Source organism: Ursus arctos, unplaced genomic scaffold (genome assembly GCF_023065955.2).
Source record: "Ursus arctos isolate Adak ecotype North America unplaced genomic scaffold, UrsArc2.0 scaffold_6, whole genome shotgun sequence".
Taxonomy (NCBI): Eukaryota; Metazoa; Chordata; class Mammalia; order Carnivora; family Ursidae; genus Ursus; species Ursus arctos.
This window is the reverse complement of record NW_026623078.1, coordinates 68,384,126-68,405,788: the sequence shown is the minus strand read 5'-3', so window position 1 is coordinate 68,405,788 and position 21,663 is coordinate 68,384,126. Positions and strand designations below refer to the sequence as shown.

General features: G+C 44.5%; 1 protein-coding gene across 1 annotated transcript in view; it reads left to right on the top strand.

The window, feature by feature from the left end:
- The window catches only part of SNTB1 (syntrophin beta 1), a 218,948-nt gene extending 199,455 nt beyond the window's left edge, over positions 1-19,493 (top strand). The window contains exons 5-7 of the mRNA XM_026495500.4: positions 8,533-8,729; positions 13,067-13,257; positions 16,303-19,493. Coding sequence (XP_026351285.2) covers positions 8,533-8,729; positions 13,067-13,257; positions 16,303-16,395 — 481 coding nt within the window. The 3' untranslated portion in view covers positions 16,396-19,493. The remainder of the gene's footprint in view (positions 1-8,532; positions 8,730-13,066; positions 13,258-16,302) is intronic.
- Positions 19,494-21,663: the final 2,170 nt, after the last annotated feature.

Sequence of the window (21,663 nt, the reverse complement as noted above, 5' to 3'; positions counted from 1 at the left end):
CCAATTACCTTTCCAGATCACTTTTTGCCAGGATTGAATTAATCTGGAAATGAACATTTCGTGGATCTAAACCCAAGTTCTTTGATTCTAGCGTTAGCTACTGTTTCATGGGGACGGAAGACCGGGATGGGAGAGAAGTCTCAGTATCTCATAGCAGTCATTAATCACAATCTTCTTGGAAAAGAGCCCTTCTTGTATTCTGGCTATTCATTCAATCATTCATTTCACAAATATTTACTGAGTGCTTGCCACGTGCCTAGAATTGTTCTAAGTTGTACATATACAGCAGGAAACAATCAAAAAGTCCTGCCCTGATTGAACTAATGATAACAGTTGCTCGTCCTATATATTCCGTTCCAGGTGCTTTTCCATACAGTCTTCACATAACTCATTTCATCCTTAGCAACAGCACAATGAGGTAGGCATATGACTATGCCCAGTTTGCATTTGAGGAATCCAAGGCATGGAGGGTGTAGGTAACTTGCCAAGGTCATCCAGTTGGTAGAGAGCCGAGCTGGGCTCTCTGACTCTGCTCTGTCCCCTCAAATCCAAGGCTTTATTCTCTCCTGCCCCACTCATGCTTTATGGGCCTTTCAGTGGTTCACTTGCTCATATTCCCAGATAATAGGAAATGTAGAGTCTTGCTGGAATTTTTGGCTTTGCTTCCAACCATGGGAATATGTGTTTGAATTCTATAACCGGGGAACAAAGCATGTTCTTGGGCTTCTCATGCAGTTTCAGTTAAAACTTAGAAACTGGGTGTGAATTGCAGCTTGTAAGGCTGTCCCAGGGTGCCGGTATTTTCTTCCGACTGGGTAAGAAAGTCATCTTCTCTTGGGAGACACCATTCTCTTGGTTGCTGCCACTTGGTCCCTGCCACAGATGAGACAGATGGTCATATTTTTAAGACTACACAAATAGCTTAAAATATACAATAATTGAAACATAAATAATAGCTATTTCAGAGTGCCCCTTGAGACTGCAGATCAGAAAAGATCTTTGGGAAGAATCTTGGGAGGAACGTCAAAAGGCTGTTCCTGGCAGAATGGGACAAACTCTGGCAGACACAGTCTCTCCTAACGCCCTACCTTTCTCAATGTGCACATGATGGCTTTAAAAAATCTTAATGTCCAGAGGCGCCTGGGTGGCACAGTCGTTAAGCATCTGCCTTCGGCTCAGGGCATGATCCCGGCATTCTGGGATCGAGCCCCACATCAGGCTCCTCTGCTAGGAGCCTTCTTCTTCCTCTCCCACTCCACCTGCTTGTGTTCCCTCTCTTGCTGGCTGTCTCTGTCAAATAAATAAATAAAAATCTTTTAAAAAAAATCTTAATGTCCAGCTGACATTCACCGACTACTTAGTGTCCAGAATCCAGCTACGGGGGGCGCCTGGGTAGCGCAGTCATTAAGCATCTGCCTTCGGCTCAGGGCGTGATCCCGGCGTTCTGGGATCGAGTCCCACATCGGGCTCCTCTGCTGGGAGCCTGCTTCTTCTTCTCCCACTCCCTTGCTGTGTTCCCTCTCTCACTGGCTGTCTCTGTCACATAAATAAATAAAATCTTTAAAAAAAAAAAAAAAAAAGAATCCAGCTACGGTGATGTGTTCCCAAATATGGTCTGCAAATGAAGAGCCCATGAGGGGGCCTTTTCCCTGCCCCACGTTTCATAGCATTTCAGAATAGGTCAGGGGTGTGTGTGTGTGTGTGTGTGTGTGTGTACTTTCCATTGCAAAATTGAACTCATATTTTTATTTTTTTAATTTTTTTAAAGATTTTATTTATTTGGGAGAGAGGGAGTATGAGCTGGGGGAGAGGCAGATGGAGAGGGAGAGGCAGATTTCCCCGCTGAGTAGGGAGCCTGATCTGGGGCTCAATCCCAGGACCCTGGGATCATGACCTGGCGAAAGGCAGACACTTAACTGACTGGAGCCACTCATGTGCCCCTGAACTCATATTTTTAAAACATTTTGGAAAACTTGTATCTGTGCTGTTGTTCAGCCAACATGTACTGAACCCTTAGCATGTGTCAGGTAGAATGCTAGACGCCACCGAAATCAGTGAGAGACGCAACAAGTCTCCTCCCCTGAAGAACACCAGGGTCTAGTAAGGGAGATGAAGTGGAAATCCTAAATGCTGTGTGGGAGTTCGGAGAAGGGGCGCCTGCCTCAAGGAGATCCTGCTTGGTCTTGAGCTCCAGCAGATGGTGTGCTGCCAGTGCTCCCAGGAACGCTTCCTGGCCGCCATTGTAGGGAGCCTCAGCCTTGCTGGAAGAGCTCCTCCCTCACCTCAGATCCCCGGAAGCAAATCATCTGCTTCAAACGGAGTTCTTCCTAGATGGGCCAAGGTTCAGGGATGGCTTTGACCAAACCGTAGACTTTCAAGGTGAGAACTTTCTCTACAGTCCCCAAAGAGTCACTGCCCAGCCTATGCTTGAGCGCTTCCCACACATGGGGGGCGTTTATGGCTGCCCCTCTCCCCTGCCATTCCTCACACAATGTCTTCTCTTTTCCAGACCCAATATCTCCAAGCGACGTTTTTTCTGAAGCAGTTTTGGGTACTTCACTGTTTTGATCATTGTCTTCTAGCATCACGATACTTGTATGGAACTGTATTTCAGTATCACTGGTTTCCTTTGAAATTCTCTTTCCTTTATAATTTATACACATTATTCAGAATTAGGGTCCACAGGCTTCATTACACTGCTGAACGGAAGACGACACGGAAGGATGAAAAAGCCCTCTCCTAAAGCTTGGTGCCTAGGACCCAGTGCTGTGCTTTAGGCGTAGTCTAAGCAGTACAGGGCAACAAAGGACCAGCACCTGCTCTCATTCCATTAATTCATCTTAAATTCGCATTAGTGCTCTTGGTAGCTCTGAGTCGAGTCAGCCGTCAGCTAGTTTCCAATGGGCTTCCACACCGAGTCTCCCCATTCTAACTTTGTTGGTGTTGTTTGGGGCTCTAACTGCAGTGCTTAGTAATCTAACGTCTTGATTTTGTATTTCTTCTTCTTAACAGTTTTGGGTCATCCATTGATTTGATGTCTGTGTCCTCTACAACTTGAGACAAGTCACTGATAAAAGTCGTCAAAGCACAGGTCTGAGGCCAGAGCTCTGCCTCCATTCCTAGTCCAATTGACTCTTCGTGGCTCTGGCCACTTAACAAAGGGCCACATCTGTTCTCCTCACGCCATGCCTAGCCTTGGGTTTGCACAGAGTAGGTGCTCTTATTGGTTGTCTAGGGCTGCCGTAACAAAATACTACAAAGCAGGTGGCATACGCAACAGAAATTTATTTTCTTACAGTTCTGGAGACTAGAAGTCCCAAGATCAAGGTGCCATCAGGGTTGGTTTCTGGTGAGGGTTTCCTTCCTGGCTTATAGACTGCTGCCTCTTTGCTCTGTCCTCGCCTGGCCTTTCCACTGTGTGCATGTGGAGGGAGAGACATCTCTGGCATGTCTTTCTTTTCTCATAAGGCACCTACCTATTGGTTGAGACCCCACCCTTATGCCTTCACTTAACCTTTATTAGCTCATTATAGGCCCTATTTCCAAATACAGTCAACACTGGGGGTCAGGGCTTCAACCTGTGAGTTTTAGTGGGACACAGTCAGTCTTTAACATTCCACAAATGTTTGTAGGATATAACAGTTGGCGAATGGCAAAATCTTTATTGATTGATTGAAATTAGTGACTTTTTTGGTGGTCACTTGGAGAGAAAAGACTTGAACAGGGCAAGAAGCTCCTCTAAGGTCCCCCAGAGCACCCCTGAATCCAAAAACATTCTGTAACTTCAACTGGCAGGTCTCAGCCTGTCTTCTGTCCCCTTTGCTGGAGGCCAGTTGGTTCATGTAAGGGGTTAATGAGGCCACGGGTGTAGGTTTCATCCCGCACGGCTCAGCTTCACGGTGAGACAGGCTGTTCCACTGCAGGTGTTGAGTCTGAAGAGCTGGATGAGGACAATTCGGAATGACCCAGACATAAGCACATGCAAGGGGACACAGAGGAGCTCACCCGGTGTTCCAACCCTGACTTGACACTAATGCCTGAAACAAACGACAGGCAAAACGTGTATGACACTCTGAGTCAGAATGTATGTATTTTTCAGAGGAATGGAAATTTTCAGTGGAATGGAAAATTTTAAGATAAAAAAAATTAGAAGAAATGAAATCACCCATAAAATTACTCGACACTTTAATGGATTTGTTTCCAAGTTTTTCCTCTTACATAGTTGCATACCTGGAGATTTTCAATAGATCTATGTACATTTCCCCACATTTGCCATGTGTGTTTATAAAATAATTTTCAAGGTCTGTGTAATATTCCACCCAGAGGGGTGTACCCATATGCATCGTGTGGATATTGGGTGTAGTTCACTTGATTTTTTTTTTTAAAGATTTATTTATTTATTTGAGTGGTAGTAGGGAGGGGCAGAGGGAGAAGGAGAGACAAGCCCAAGCAGACTCCATGCCGAGTGCAAAGCTGGACCGGGGGCTTGATCCCAGGACCCTGAGATCAGGACCTGAGCTGAAACCAAGAGTCTGATGCTTAACCAACTGCACCGCCCAGGTGGCCCTGTAGGCCCCTCGATTTTAATCTGGAAAAGTATCTTTTTGTTACCACTGTGCACATTAGGTAACGGAAAGGACAGTTTGCTTCATCTGATTGTTTACAACAGCTCTGCACGTTTCATTAACCAATACCGGTGTATTCAAACGAACGGATTATTCAGCATGTCTGCTATTCAGATAGCAAATCAACTTGTTCTTTAATACAGATATTCGATAATTTATGCTTGATGGAAAAATCAATTTCTCCTCTTCCCTTTTCTTTTCAACGAATGAAATTTGGTGATGAGACGAATAACAAAGTACAGCAGTGGTCCTCCTTCCAAAGGCTCTTTTCTCATCGTTATTTCCTGGAACACCCCGAGTTTCCCCATCAAGGACTCCCTGTGCCCTGTATCCATCAGTTAGATCCAGGCCTTTCTCATAGCTTGTTACACTTGGTTAATAATTTCATTCCCTAGACCCAGATCTGCCAACTGCAAATTTTCCAACAAATTGCATTTTCCAGTTATTATTGGCTTCAGTTTTATAGTCTCTCTGGAGAAAAATTAATATTGGTAGGAAATTCACAAACAAGTGACATTCTTCACAAGGACGGTACGTCTTTTTTCTCCCTCCGCTTGTGCCTCCGTGTTACATTTCCGCTGGCCCTGGATTGTGACAGAGTTGATGTCCCCTCGGTGGAAATTTAGGGATGGAAAGTGAGAACATGTCAGGCTAGGGAAGGCATAAGGGAACTAATGCTTACGGAATGCTTCTTATGATCACTAAACACTGGATGAAGTGCTTTATGTATCTTATTATACCGAATCCCAAGCATGGGAGGCAGGAATTGCATTTTTAAAATAAAGAATCTGAGGGTAGAGGCACTAGGGGTGTGGAAGGGGTATGGGAATAATACTTAGTACAAACTGTACGCTAGGTCTGTGCTGAACGTGGACAGTTCACAATATCGTTATTTCATAGATATCATAGATTATTTCAGTTGACCTTCAAAACACTACCTCACAAGAGGTAGTTAAGCGTTAGAACGCTTAACAAATGGCAGAATGGGGGTTCCGTGCGGGCTTTTTTGTCCCCCAAACCTGTATCTCTTTTCAGTTTACCCTGAAGCTGGGCAGGTGCTCCCAACCAACACAGATTTTGTTTTATTTATTTAAGTGATCTCTACACCCCACGTGGGGCTGGGGCTCGATCTCCCCACCCTGAGATCAAGAGTGGCTTGCTCTTCCGACTGAGCCAGCCAGGCGCCCCCAACCGCTACAGATTATAAGGTTTGAAAAAGGAAGAGCTAGGGGCGCCTGGGTGGCACAGCGGTTAAGCGTCTGCCTTCGGCTCAGGGCGTGATCCCGGCGTTCTGGGATCAAGCCCCACATCAGGCTCCTCTGCTATGAGCCTGCTTCTTCCTCTCCCACTCGCCCTGCTTGTGTTCCCTCTCTCGCTGGCTGTCTCTATCTCTGTCAAATAAATAAGTAAAATCTTTAAAAAAAAAAAAAAAAGAAAAAGGAAGTGCTAGATGTATTTCCTGAAGCAACTAAAACGTGAACACCTTCGAGTATAAAAACACTTTTGAGCAACTAAGAAAACAGTACAAACTCTTGTTTTTTTTATATGTACCTTTTCTTAATGATTTTTTTTGCCAGACCCTCAATCCCTTTAAAACCTATGGCAGGCTTTTGAGAATGCTTTATTTTTCCTCTAACCTCACCTAGATTTTGAAATTCATGTCAGCACACTGTCCCAGATTCTTCTCTCAATGAGATTCATGGAGCTTCTCTTTTATTATTATTTTTTATTGAGGTATAATTGGTAAAATTTAAAACGCACAATATAATAATTTCATATACATATGTATCATGAAATGATTACCACAATTAAGTTAATTAAAGCACCTATCACCTCACCTAGTTACTTCATGGGCGTGTGGAGGGGGGGGTGTTTAAGATCGACTCTCTTAGCAAACTTCGAGTACACAACACAGTATTACTAAGTATAGTCACCTTGCTGTGCATTAGATCCTCAGGACTTACTGATCTTATAACTAAAAGTTTGTACCCTTTGACCAACATCTCCCCATTTCTCCCACCTTCTAGCCCTTGGCAGCCATCATTCTGCTCTGTTTCTATGAGTTTGACTTTTTTCAGATTCGACATATGAATGATACCACCCACTACTGTCTTTCTCTGTCTGGCTTTTCTTGCTTAGCCATAATGCCTTCCAGGCTCCTTCATGCTGTTGCAAATGGCAGGACTTCCTTCCTTTTTAAGGCTGAATAATATTCCTCTGTGTGTGTGTGTGTGTGTGTGTGTGTGTGTGTGTGTGTGTGTGTGTTTGTGTGTATGTATGTGTGCCATTTTCTTTATCCATTTATCCATCAATGGACATGTAGGTTGTTTCTGTATCTTGGCTTTTGTGAATAGTGCTGCAACGAACATGGAGTTGTAGATATGTCTTTGAGAAACTGATTTTGCTTCCTTCAGACATATTCCCAGATGTGGAATTGGTGGATCTGATAGTTCTAATTTTAATTTTTTTTTTTTTTGCAGAACCTCCATACTGTTTTCCAGAATGGCTGCGCCAATTTGCATTCCCACCAACAGTGTGCTGGAGGTTCCCTTTTCTCCACACTCTTGCCAACATTCATTATCTCTTGGAAACTTCTCTATCTTCAATGAATTTTAGAACCAAAAAGCTTTTCAACGAACCTTTTTCTTCCAGCAGGCATTGCAAAACACCCCTCCCCCCAATACCAGCTTTGTGGGTAAAAGAGAGCTCCTCAGAGTTATGCAATAAGCCCGTTGCTAAAATTCAACAGCGGGCGATGTTTTATTTCACCAATAATTTTGCTCTACAATATTTAAGCTTAAGAGGGAAAATAAGCTTTTGGATTTCCTTTTGTGCAATTTTTAATCTGGAGGGAATAAGGCCTTTGCCTAAGAAAGTACCTCTCCTGTGCGCCAACTGAAGAGACACCTGGAATTTCTCTAGCAAATGGTAGTGTTTCTTTCTGTATTAAAAGATAGGCTGGAAATGCCAATATCCTGGGGAGAAGTAACATTTACTAAATTATACTCGCCCTATCCTGCAAATTATTGATAGGAGCATTTCTTCCCAAAGGAGGTTGAGGTATCGAGGAGCAGGAGGGAGCAGGAGAGATCGGGGGGCTTCAAGGGGACACGTGAGAAGTAGGAGCCAGCGCCTGCTGGAAGGTAGCACTCGGAATCTGAGAGTCTTCATTTTTTCCGCCTGGCCTTTTGGGAAATATCTACTATGGGAGTCACGTTTTCTGCTGAGCGTGTGTTGTAAAGTCAGTGTGAAAATCGTGTGGTAAAAATCACTGTCTGAAATCCCTGCAATCTCCCATAAAATGCAGTTCTCTTCCAGTTCCCAGGAAGCCCCGCATTGCTGCTTCTTCCAGAGCCTTAACACGAGTGCACGGATTGCTGCTTCTTCAGCTCAGTCCCTGGTGCTTTGCTTGCCCTTGGAGGCTGTGTGCTTGACGGATGCGGACCCAGAAGGACAAACTACAAGAAACACTGGGGAATGGAACCGCACGCAGAAACGGGTGTGATGCTCGCCCTGGGACATGCACGTGCCCAGGAGCGGGATGGAGAGGAAGGGATTGACACACTGTGTGAATCGTTCTCTTCTGCGTTGTCTTAATTCTCATTTTGGCCGAGTGAGCATAGTTGAATTTGTCTCATTAAAGGCATGGCCTGCAACGCTGCCCGTGTCACCAGACACAGTCCCTAGGCACCTTCAAGTCTCACTCTAGCCCCGCAACAAATTGGCTGAGCAGAAGGCAGAAAAACCACGGCGAACGCTGGTGCTGGGGTGGACCCTTTGGTTCTAGGGCGGAAAGCTGAGAGCAGATCACCGGTTTGGGAGCTTTTTGCCAGGTGACAAGTCCACGAAACAGACTGGTTTCCAGTTTGATGATTTTCTGTCTCTCTCTGTCTCTCTCTCTTAACAGGCTGGTCCATTCAGGTCCGGGCAAAGGATCGCCCCAGGCTGGTGTGGATCTGTCCTTCGCGACACGAACGGGCACCAGGCAGGGGATTGAAACCCACCTGTTCAGGGCCGAGACCAGCAGGGACCTCTCCCACTGGACCAGGAGCATCGTGCAGGGCTGCCACAACTCGGCAGAACTGGTCACCGAAGTCACCACAGGTGAGCACGCTGGCTCTCAGGGCACCCACGCGCCCTCTACTCCACCCCCGTCTCAACATCGTTTCCAGTATTGGCCTTCTGGGCTCTTTGGAATTCCAGAAGTGAACTTCAGTTCTTCCAAATTAGGCCACTCTATGCCCTACTCAAATGTAAACCTTTTCCCATCTCCATTCAAGAAAAGTTGGTAATGGGGGGAGTCAGATGTCATTTTCCTACCTGTGACCCGTGGGTGGCTCCCTGCAGGCACGAGCTTCCAGGGACCAACTAGCAGGGTTCTTGTTACAAACAGCGGAGAGTGACTCAGTAATTTATCACAGAATAAAATTCTTGGAAATAATAATGTTGGTAGCTCACGGAATTGATCAGAAAACTGGGGCACCAGTTTGTGAAAAAGAGCAGGAAACAGAGGCATGAGGGGGTGGGGGGGTGGGTGTTCAATAGCAAAGGGCAGAGCCTTGGGAAGATGGGAGGAGCCACCAGTGACCCTGGTCTGAATGTTGGAGCCAAGACAGAATGGAGGGAGCACACGGTGAGCACAGCCGCGTTCATGCAGAGCTCTAAGGAAGGGCTAGTGAGTGGGGGGAGTGCGATTTACATGGATGACATGTGTGTAGAAGGGAGGAACCCTTCTGCACTGTCCTATTTATTGAGTCTACTCACAACGTGCCAGGCATTTCATATACTGTCTCTCAGTGTTTTCCACACTGGGAGAAACAACCCTGTTATGGGTCCAGAAGTCAATGAGTTGAGGCAAGACCAACATTTAAAAAATTAAATTAAATGGAATACACACAACGGTCACTTGTAACGAGGGCACGTATGACAGAGTAGCTGGTATCCTCAACCACAGTCTTCCAGTAAATCCACCTCTGAGTCCCACTGGTTGCTTCTTAGAATACTCTCTGTTCACCCTCTTCTATCATGTTTTCTTGCCTGTTCTTTCATTTCTGTCTGTCTCTGAGGAACCAGCACTAGGTAAGAGCCACAGTGTGGGATTTAAGTCAGAAAGGTCTAGATTCAAATTCCAGCCCTATTTCTTTCTTAATCTCTTTCTTACTCTTACTTGCATCTCTAGTTTTCTTCATCTGTAAAAAGAAGGAAATAATAGTACCCACCTCACAGAGTTGTTGTCAAGAATGAAGAGACATAATCCAGGTAAAGCTCACAGCACGGTGCTTGGCCATGAGTAACGCTCACTACGTGTTATGATTCGTTGTTACTCTTGTCATTATGTCCCCAGACCTGCGCTGTCCAGGATGCTAGCTTCTGGTCATGTGTGGCTATTTAAATGTAATGTAATTAAATGAATTCCTCAGTCACACGAGCCACGTTTCCAGGGCTCAGTCACCACCTGTGCCTACCTAATGGCTACCATGTTGGATGGTACAAATCTAGAACACTTCCATCATGGCGCAGAGACCTATTGTACCTCTCTGCTCTAGAGGAAGAGATTTCCCACAAGACATCTCAGGTACAGCATTGCCAAACTTTAGCCACGCTGAAAACAACAATAGAAATACAGTTCTTTTTGTTTTACTCCTAAAAGCCTCAGATTGCTGACCTCCACCCCCAGAGATTGTGGTTCAGCCATTTGGGGTTGGGGCCCAAGAATATGTACCTGATAACATCCCGGCTGGTGCGGATGCTGCTGGGCCGTGGAGCCTTCTGGGAGCAGCACCACGCAGGGAGCAACCTCCCCCAGGAGCAACTCCCTCTCAGGAGTAGTCGAAAAGATGGGACGGAGGTCAGTGTGTGGTAGGGCTTCTCCACATTTCCTCTACTCGTGCAAACATGAAAAGGCAGATGTTTTGTAGAATGCTCAGCAACTCCAGGAAAATCCGTGTCTTTTTGTAATTGTCCTGAAACTGATTGGTGCCCCCACTCTTTCCCATCATGGCTGGAAACCTTTTGAGAGTGTCGCCGAAGCTCTTATTTTTAGGCTGAATCTGTATGGCAAGAAAAACTGGAGTTTTAGACCTGAGAGTTGGAAAACCAGAAAACTAGACTTCGTGAACTGATAGGTGTAAATGCCAGAGAAGTGCACGCTCCTTGCAAGAAATTCAGGAGTGTTCTAGAAAAGAATGGAGAAGGCCAAGGGGATTTGGTTTAGTTTACATTCCACAGATTTTGTAAAATCTTTCTTTCTCAATAAGCTGAACTCTGCTCGGACAGGAAAGCCATGCGGCCGTTGGTACGCCAGCCGAAGGAAACAACAAAGCACCGTGCACACTGAGCTAGCCGGGTGGGGGGGGAAGGGATTCCACAATGACCACAGGTGCAACCCAGTCACAGATTGAACGATGCCTTCAGGGAGTTGCGGAGCGGGCTTACGTTTTAATCAGAGCTTCAATTAACTTGCTAATGTGTTCGATTTGTTCTGTGTGGATTGAGAACATCTTCAGATAATCAGTTCCATTATAAAAAGGCCGGAACACCAGCTGAGGTCAACTAGAATTCAAAGTAACCGCAATCAGTTGATTCTGAATATCTGAGGGCATAGCTTTAAAGTTCAAATACAGAGGAAGAAAGTAGAGAAACATGTTTAGAGCTCATTTGCTCACTTATTCTACAGGTAATGGAAGTAGAGAGTGTCAAAAACGAGGATTCAAGGTGGGAAGCCGTACCTACACCCGCGCCACTGTCGTTGGCCAGCCTAGGACTGCGGGGACGCAGGGGTCTCCGGACCTTCTGAGAAGATGAGATTTAAGGAGGGGCTGAGCTCAGAAGGACTCAGAAATCTATTAGAGAGTGTAGTGCGTCTTTGGGAAATATCAACCCTTAGTTACAAATTGAAAGATGCCTGTGGGAAGTCGGAGGAAGGGGTACATTTTTAACCAGAGTTTCAATCTGCTCACCTCATTCTGTGAGCAGGTAGGGTCCCCTATTTCTTCCCCCCAAACCCTGAAGGCCCCCCACCCTCCTCCAGTTATTACTATGACACTTTGCTAAAGTCCCTCTTCACATCCCTCTATATGCTGACTGCCAGAGTATGAGAAAGATACACGGCATGGAGTGGAAAGAACTGGAAGTTTGAATTCTGAGCCACCTCAATTGTGACACATTTCACCTGTCTGAACTTTGTGGGGGGTTTTTGTTTTGTTTTGTTTTGTTTTTGTTTTTTCACCTGTAATATTAAGCTACGGTCCTGCTTCAGAAGTCTGCGGTAAGGTGAAGTTCAGTTTGGTTTATAAAACCGAGCTGAGCTAAGGATGCAACAGAGCAGTCCTAACGCCCTCTTTCTCCTCCCAAGCCCCATCCCCAGCCAGGAAAATGTCCTGCTTTCCCTAAAGAGCTTTCAGATATATATGAAGGTCTGAGCCAATTTACTTGCCGGGGTCTGTTAAATGTGGTGTTCTGTGAGGCAAAAAATCCAATCTGATACCTAATAACCTTTTTCAGAACTCTTTGATCAAAGGTTTAAACCTTCACAAGTCCTCCTAAATAGGAACTAGGATTCTGGGGCAGTCCCCCGTCCAGCTCATAAGCTTCCAGAACTATCTTTTCCTAAACGCAGTGAGGACCACACATAAAAGCCAGTGCCTGTTCTGATCAAGAGGTTTTAGTTTTGTTCCTTTGGATCAGAGGGTCCCTTGTGACCAGCCCCGGAGAGGTCTCTGAGTGTCACACGGGGCAGAGACAGGAAGCAGCCTTCTCCATGGAAGGAGCCACGTCTGATATCTCTCTGCAGCCCAGCTTCCCCAGGACCCACGATCATCAGATCGCCAGGGAAAGTTTTAAAACACTCGTTTCTATTTATAAAATGAGCTTCGTTTGACTTCTTAAAAGTTACAAATGGGATTATTTTTAAGCTCCCCACTCCCGACTTCTCAGGTGTGTTAACATGTGTTAACACTGGTAGTGGAACGGAGGAAGGCTCACTTCTTTCACCAGGTGGTGGGCATGGCAATGGGTGCGCACACGTGTGTGTGTGTGTGTGTGTGTGTGTGTGTGTGATGATGACGGCTCAGAGCTAGCTTACCCTCAGTCAAATGTCAGGTGTTTTTTTTTTCCCCGACCCCCGAGACAAGGCCAGTGGAAGGCAAGTCCACCTGTCTACCTATGTGCTGTCAGAGGGTTGGATAAAGGCTAGAGCCCAGATAAAATTCAGTAAATCCCAGCAAAAAGAATTCTTTCAGCTTATTTCCCTTGGTTTCATGGGACAAGTTAAATTACAGTATCAAAATCAGTCCAAGGAGAATATTTTTGCGAGCAATGACTAATTTTCAACTTGAGAAGAAATGTATGGCTGGCCCTGGGACTGAGGAGCCTTGCAAGGTAAGTGCCTGGGAGAATGGACGGACCTCGCTTCACACCGTGCTCTCTCCTCTCCCCTTCAGCTTGCACCTACAAAAACCAGGAGTGCCGCCTGACTGTACATTACGAGAACGGATTTTCTATTACCACTGAACCACAGGAGGGTGCCTTTCCCAAGACAATCATACAGTCTCCCTATGAAAAGCTGAAAATGTCTTCAGATGATGGAATCAGGATGCTGTATTTAGATTTTGGAGGCAAAGATGGCGAGATTGTAAGTGTATTTCTGTACACGGCGTGATTTCATATATTTTTCATTGGGCAACACATCTGTGAGGGCTCGCAGACATAACACGGCCTTAGTGTTTATCTAGCCATTGACTATTTACAAAGTACTTGTAGGTTCATGTCTTATTTGATCCTTGAAAAACTATGATTAGATCCAATTATTCCGAAGTTCCTCATTTTCCACTAGCATACCAACTAAATATTTGAATCAAGTAATCTTTTAGAAAGTCAGCATTAAATTCTTATCAAATAGGGTCCAACCAGCTTCAAAATGCACCATTCATTTTTTTAAAAAGGTTTATTTATTTTATGTGAGAGACAGAGAGCACATGGAGGGAGTGAGAAGCAGCTCCCCGTTGATTAGAGAACCCAACGTGAGGCTCGATCCCAGGACCCTGGGATCGTGACCTGAGCCGAAGGCAGACGCTTAACCGACTGAGCCACCCAGGCACCCCTGCATCTCATCTAACCTCGGCATTGTGCTGGTGTCGGGGGTGCAAGGATGTAAGCCGAGCAGGGAGAGCCAGGTGGGAGGTCTCCGAGGAGCACAGCATGTGGGGAACACAGAGGTGGAGGGTTGGGACCAGGGGCAGAGTAGAAGGGGCAGCAGGAAACAAAGAGAAACTTGGTTAGCAATACCCACGTGGAGAGAAGGCCAGACAAGAGCTCAGAAGTTTCAGGCTAATGGCAAATAATGTCTAACAAAATTAGCAAATTTGTCAAAGTAACTTTTATATTTCTATCAATAATATGCAAATAGCCAGTGTGTTTAAATTCATGATTTCCTGCGATCATTACTGCCTATTACAATAAAAAAGTGTATTTCTTTAGTTCCATGGAAGGGTGAGAGTCGCCTGTTCTTTCCAGCAAGCGTAGCTACTGATCCTCTCAGAAAGACACAGCATCTCACGGAAGCGTCAAATGCGGGACTTTCAAGAGGACCTTGATTCTGTCATAACTAGGCTCTGTTTAGGTCCCTCCTAGCCACTAGGTTAGTCAACAAATACTCTTTGACGTCCGCTTGATAACGGGGATAGGGAATAGAGAAAATGCAGAAGTAAACCTCCAATTTAAAGCTCCAGCGACTTCAGTTAAACTTCTGGCCTTCCACAATCCCTCCCTCTGCCTCCAGGCCCGTCAGTGACTTCTCCTGTGGGACTGGGCTGCTACTTCTCTGGAAACCACTGGGGGGACCCAGCAGAGGCTGACTGAAGGGGAGGGCCCAGACCACCCTTGAGAGCCGAGGGCCTTCATTTCACAGTCGCAGCGCGGCTGTTGTGGTCAGTGCGAGCTGCGCTTCCCCCACGGGGGCCACGGGCGGTCGGGAGGAGGGCGACAGCCTGTGCCCGACCCCCGATCGGAACTCACGTTCAGAGAACCGTTTCCAGCCAGTCATTTTCCCAGCATTTAAAGTGGCTCCGCAGGATTTTACGGGATTTTGTCGTCGTTTGTGTGTTTCATTGACTAAATTCAGCCTGAAGCACCTGTTGGGAAATAAAAGAGTGGTTTGAAAGTCCGTTTTACTAAGACTTGTTCGGTTACTGCTCTAGCCATCATTTCTGCTCTTTCCTAAAGGTGACTGCTCCCTGGCAAAAACCCCAAAACCCAAAAAACAAAAGGCTCTCAAGCCAAGGCTATTTTTGCCTGTGAGGAAAATCACTTACGTCTAAAGTTCAGCCTTTCTGAAGCCTGTAATCACAACCCGACTTGGAAGAATGAGGCAGGACTGAGTTTTTGCGGCCAGTCGGTTTGGCTGAGAAGTGCAAGTTCACGCACAGCGTCCCCAGGCCTTGTTCCGCAAGCCCAGAGGCGGGCATCGCCAGGCCTTTCCCCACCCCTTCTGCGGAAGGGGGCGGACGCGGGCTGTAGGAAATGGAATAAATTGAGGGTCAAGAGACCCGTGTTCTGTTTCTGCGTCTGTAACTGACTCACCAGTTGTCTCGGGCAAGTCCTTCTATGTCTTTATGTAAAATGTAGTGACTGAAGTAGGTTCCTTCCCGAAGTAGCATTCTGTGTCAGAGAGACACAGTCCTGTGATGCCATCCGGACTCTGACGTCACGGGCCCCGCATCTGCATCCACACTTACTCTCCCCTGTAAGATGCGAGATCTCAGGAAGTTTTAGAACTTCTTCAAATACAACATGCAGATAATGGCAATAAGCACACGGGGGTTTTGTGAGAATTCAGTAAGACAGCGTAGAGGAAATATTTAGCACAGGGCCCGGTTCGTGGTCACTATAACCCTAACGTTGCTGGATGATGTTACACATCCAGGTGGTTGTTCCCCAACAGTGTCATCAGCAGACAAGAATTGGGGACAGCTCCTGCAGGTTTGCTGACTTGGGTCAGGTGATAAAAATTCCACCTGACTCTTCTCCTCTGGTCATGTGCTGGGCCACACGTAGGAAGCGCTGAGAAGGGTAAGACTTGAGCAGGGGCCGTAACAGGCGACGCACATGCTTGCAACAATCCAAGGGGACAGGACACTGGGGACACAGCTGCGTAGCAGCCTGGCTTCCCTATTCTGAGTTCTCACACACAGCGTCTCGTTCAATGCTGTCGTTACCCTGTGAATTAGGTAGGATTGAGGAACATTTTAAGTGACTTGTCCAAGATTATATACCTCTAAAGTGTTGGGGTTTTTTTAAGTGTTAAAACCGGGACTCAAACTGAATCTTTAAATGTGAAATTTAGTACTGCTTCAAGCTGGGCCTGACCCGACATAAATCACCTCACTGTTGTGATGCCAGAAACAAATGGTTTCAACAGTCAAGAAAGGCAACATCAATATTTATGCTATTGGTAGATATAAATTTCACAGAACCTATTCCGGAAACAAAGACAGATGTAAGAAATTAGTTCAAAGAGTTGTTTTTTTAAATCCCATGGGGGGGCGGGCAAGGATTTCAAACCATAATTGCTCTAGTTAACACAAAAGCAGGACGTGCACGGATCTTTTGATGTGCAAATCGCTCTTCTGCATCAAGCCTCTATTTAAACCGCTCATGCCCTCTTCTCTTGAAATTTCAGCAACTGGACCTTCATTCCTGCCCCAAGCCGATTGTTTTCATCATTCACTCCTTCCTGTCCGCGAAGATCACAAGACTGGGCTTGGTGGCCTGAACAGAGGGCTGACCTGCCCTTGAGAAAAGGAGGGCTGCTGGGCCACTGGAGGGTGACATCGGACACCACGAGGGGCGCACCAGACGTGGCATGCCACGGTCAGCTTTAGATCCCCGAGTCCTCCGAACTGCCCCAGACTTCTCTGTCAGCTGCACCAACGGCAAGGGGGGGCCCCAAGAAAGCACCACGAGGACTCTCAGAAGAAAACTGGCTTTTTAGAACAGTAGAAGGGTAAAGAGGTGAGGGCGATTGGAAATAAATACACAGCCTAGCTTTGAAATAATGACAATCAAGGACAGCATGAACATGAGAACAGTGCGTGCAGATCTTAATCAGACCAGTTTCTAGGCAACTGGCTCACCCAGGTAAGCAAGAGCTGAAGAGATGAGGAATGGACACGTTCACCTCTCTCGCCCCCAGTAACCGCGACCCCTTGTTTCATTGTGATTTATTTTCTGCTTGTAACTGAGTTGACTTTTGCTGGTAAGGAAAGAGAAGTGCTTCAAATGGAAACCCACCTTTTATTTAAGTATGAAGCAGCTGTAATTCTTAGTGAGTTATCTTTCAATGAGGTAGAATGATTCTGAAGCATTCTCATGAGCATATGCTGAGCAGGGATTAAAGAAAGCATCGGACACTGGTCTGAGCTGTGAGCTGGTAGAATCTGAGCCATAGCAGAGTGTTTCTGTTGCAAAGCTTTGCGGTGAGGACAGTAAGTGTGCTTGAGAGATGATTGACCGGGCTGTGGTGCCCGGGAGCCGCGACTGACAGCTTTACTTACAGAAAGCAAATTATGGATATTTTTTTAAAAGATTGTCATTTGAGATATATATATATATATATATATAACATATATCTCATATATATAAATATATATATAAACAACTCACATGAGGTTAATTATCCCCATTTCGTGGTTTTCAGTGGAAGTACTGAGCAATGTATTGACCCTTGTTGCTGCCTGTGCGTGTCTGCATGCATTTTCAAACCAGTCCTCGAGCAGCCTCATGTAATTCCAGCGTCCACAGCTCCTAGAATTCCAGGGAAGTCATATAATGACCTGATATTTTTCTACAAGAATATTTTCAGACAACATAGAGCATATTACCAATTTAATGCTTTTATTTTTACCTTTCGATACAAATTTACCAAAAAGACACCTATTTTATTTGATTTTGGAGTCATCTTCTTCGAACCTTTTAGCTCTAGAGTGTCTGTAAGCATTTGTAACCCTTCTTTCCCCTACAAATGCTCTGGATTCAATCTGTGTGCTTGTTCAGAATTGTCTTTCAGCAAATACCTATGCAAAGAGCTTTTAAAAGTGCAACTGTTTTAAAGGAATGTAACTTTGCCCGCGGAGACACATATGTTTATTGAGTTACAAAGCAGCGTCCAAAGTATGTATCATGTGACACTAGTTCCAAAGGGCATTGACTGAGAGGTGTTTTGTTGGGGGGGGGGGCGGTGAGAATAAGAGGTTTGATGATCAAAAATGTGTTAAATATCGAGGTAAGAAACAACAAACAGATTTCATGATTGTGGGCCTCCTCAAAGACTTCAGTGTACACATTGTGATTCTTCCACGGGAGATCCCGTGTACCATTCCTACACTTACTCACGGAGCTCCTTTCTGACAGAGCATTTTATGAAGCAAGTGTTTTAAAAAAGAACAAAAACAGGGTCGCCTGGCTGGCTTGGTCCGTAGAGCATGCAGCTCTTGATCTCGGGGTCTTGAGTTCAAGCCCCATGTTGGGTGTAGAGATTACTTAAATAAAATAAAATAAAAAACAAAAAATACTTTGGGAAACACAGTTTTAGGTCACTGATTTTTTTTTTTCGGTTTCCCATTTTAAAATGCTGAAGAGTGAATTCCCACCCTGAATATTACAGGAAAGCTTTGATGCATTTGTAAATTATACTGCACTCTTTCATTACATATTTTCGAAGTCACTGGAATGTTGTTATACAAGAGAATTATGCATTGTAAATAACATTAAAATACATGTATTAATGTCAATAGTTAAGTTCAACAATATGTAATCTAAGGTGCTCAGTACTACATGAAGTATGAGTTAATTACTCAATTAAATTGCAAAGATCCTATTCTATATTTATAGACAAATTAAAATGATCATAATTACAAATATTTCTTCATCACTTAAGTTTTAGACTGATTAATATCTGGGTGGGGGTCAACAAATTACATTCTCTGCATTTATAAAAACTTAATTTAAATATTTATATTTTAGAAAAATACATTTCAATAAATTAAAGCATTTTCTGAATTAAAATGTATTAGCAAGAAGTAGACAACTTTACTAAGAGAATTGTGTGGATGACTCCTTGTTTTTTCCTTCAAAGTTAAGTGTATCATATTGGAGAGGCGATGATGAATCAATTTCAAGTCCTCATTTTTCCTTATTCTGGACTGAGGAAATTACAATGATTTTACACTGTAGATTTTAATCTTGTCTTGTGTGTTAAGAATGTTGTGAATGACACACAGTCAGATGTCTGGATCATGCCGGGGTACAGTCAGCGAATCAACTGATTCATTTTGGGCAATTTGTTTTTGTCCAGTCGGCTCTGTGCTTAATCCATTTCTTATTTGAATCAATGAATTATTAAATTCACGTTTGTCCCTTTAAGGGCAAATCAATACATATGACTGATGTTTTAACTGTACTGAGTGGGAAGCCACCCATTTGCTGGTAAATGTGGTTAGGCAAGCCCTCAGCGTTCCAGGGATTTAAAGAAAGCCAATGGGAATATAGTTAGCAATCTCTTTTCTGACTTGAACGAAGTAGAAGAAAAACACCATAAACCTCTCACAAACACCCAGGTAGAGGCGTTTAATTAATTCTTTCAATTGATGTAATTAAAATGCTGAAAAATGCATTTGCCTGAAATTAATGAGTAGAGCCTTTCTGGCCTTTCTTTTACAAATACTAGATATTCCAATTTGGGATTGGAGTGGACTGGGGTGAGGGAGTAATTTTTGAATGTACGTTGAGGTAAAAAAAAATGTGCCTATGTTTATAGCACCACGGATATCATGTAAAATTTATATATGAATTAAATAAATATTCACCTCTGAATATGGTGGATTGGCTGGTGGTTTCATGACAGCCACAGAGGGAGTGTGAAGACCCAACTTGCTAGTCTCTTCCGCCAGGACTGGCTCTAGAAGCTGCCAATGGGTACAGGGGATGCCACTAGAAAATATGGTGTGTGTGGGTTTTTGTGTATAATTTCAGGATGGGTCTGCGCCTGGGGCTTAGGGATCTTGGCTCTCATTTTAACTAAATTTTCATGGGATTTGGCTTGTACACCGAGCTCCAAATACTCAAAATCTCTGAAGTACTACAACTTGGTTGGTGTTTAAATTGCTTATAACTAATGTTAGTCTAAGGCTGTGAAGTCCTTTTACCATTTGAAAATTTAGTACTATTGAGATTACATTTAAAACTGTAGAATCTCACTATTGAAGAGACTTCAGAGGTCATCAAGCTCAGTAGTGCCCAACGTTTGTTTATAATTATCACAATACTGCCTTAGAATCTTAGGGTATCTGACTTGCTAGTAATGTAGCGATGCAGTATATACATATAAAAATGAATATACACCAATTACATTTTTTAAAAAGTCTGTACCACCTAGAGTCATCCCACACACCCTGCTGGTCCAAGTACTGCATTTGGAGAAATGGTGACCTTGTATATATTTCCACTAAACTCAGCATCCCTTACCGTTGTTCATTCTGCCTGAAATTGAAAGTTTTCAGCTATAGGATGGGAGCTCCGTCTCTCCCGAGGCAGGTCCTTCCACTGCTGGATGGTGAGCGTTGTTGCAAAGTTCTTATATTCTTAGAGCCAAAACTTAGGGTCTGCCTTTCAGTCATGACCCTGTTCTACCCTAGAAAACACTGGAAGTCCGATCTCTTTTCCACATGAATGTCCTATAGAATAAAAAGACATATCAAGGCAGGGGGCTACTAGGAAATAGAAAATGATATGGAAATGGCTTTAAATAGAACACCTAATATTCCTTGTTTTTATCGTTAAAGAACCGATTGGCCAAGATTAAAACTCTACATAATACCTACTGGTGGAAGAGTGATGGGAAAACTGGCATTTATTTATACAGCCATTAGTAGATATACATTTGGCAATAATTTGGAGGGTAATCTGGCAATATCTATAAAAATTTTAAAACACATGTACCAGGGGCACCTGAGTGGCTCAGTCGGTTAGTCTGCCTTAGGCTCAGGTCATGACCCTGGAGTCCAGGGATCCAGCACTGCGTCGGGCTGCCTGCTCAGCAGGGAGTCTGCTTCTCCCTCTGCCCCTCACCTGCTCCTCACTTCTCTCCCTCTCCCTCTCCAATAAATAAATAAAATATTTAAAAAATAAAATACACATACCTTTTGACTCTAAGGGCTTATTGTAGAGATGTAAGTACACAGAGTAACATACAAGGACCATCTTTGCGGCATTAGCTGTAACAAGAAGCTAAAAAGTCCATAGGACCATCACTAGCTAAAGCGATCCCAGCACAGGGACGCACGAGACTCCGCAGTGCTGCAGTGATCCATCTGGAGGTACTACTGTGGACAACGTTTCTAAATGCAGCGTCTGCAAAATGCAGATAAACACACAAAGAGATATGTATTCCATGTGTTGTTTAAAAAGTGATTCTTAGGAAGAGCGGCACCTGCCATATTTTGGAAATCTGTGCTAGTGCTCTTCTGTCGTCACTATGCTGGGGGCCGGGAAGGGGGGACACTTAGTATTTGCTGAACAAGAGCCAACAGCGGGTAGACTTCCTGCAATGGGAGGACAGTCCCCACATCCCGTGGCACCGTTACCCACACAACTGTTCTGTCCTCTGAGTTGTTCGCGTAGGTGAAACACATAATTATCTGAGCCTAGACCCTGACTACATTTTACGTATGAAAACATTTTTTGACTGATTCAATATATTCTGAATTTTCTAGGTATGCAACTACCATGTACGTGTTTTTGCGTTGTTCAGGGCATTTTATAGAACATTTTATCAACACGAGTCACCCGTAGCTGGTGTCACAAGGTACTTGAGTCGTGGGTAGGGAGCACCGGACTACTTCTATACACGCCTCATTCACATGGCATCTGAGTACAAATATTTGACTGCTTTACCTTTTAGCGTGGCGGTAGCCAGCATCTCCATATGGGGGGCATATTATTTTATTATCCTTACTTCCCTTTTTTAGAACTTCTTCACCTTACA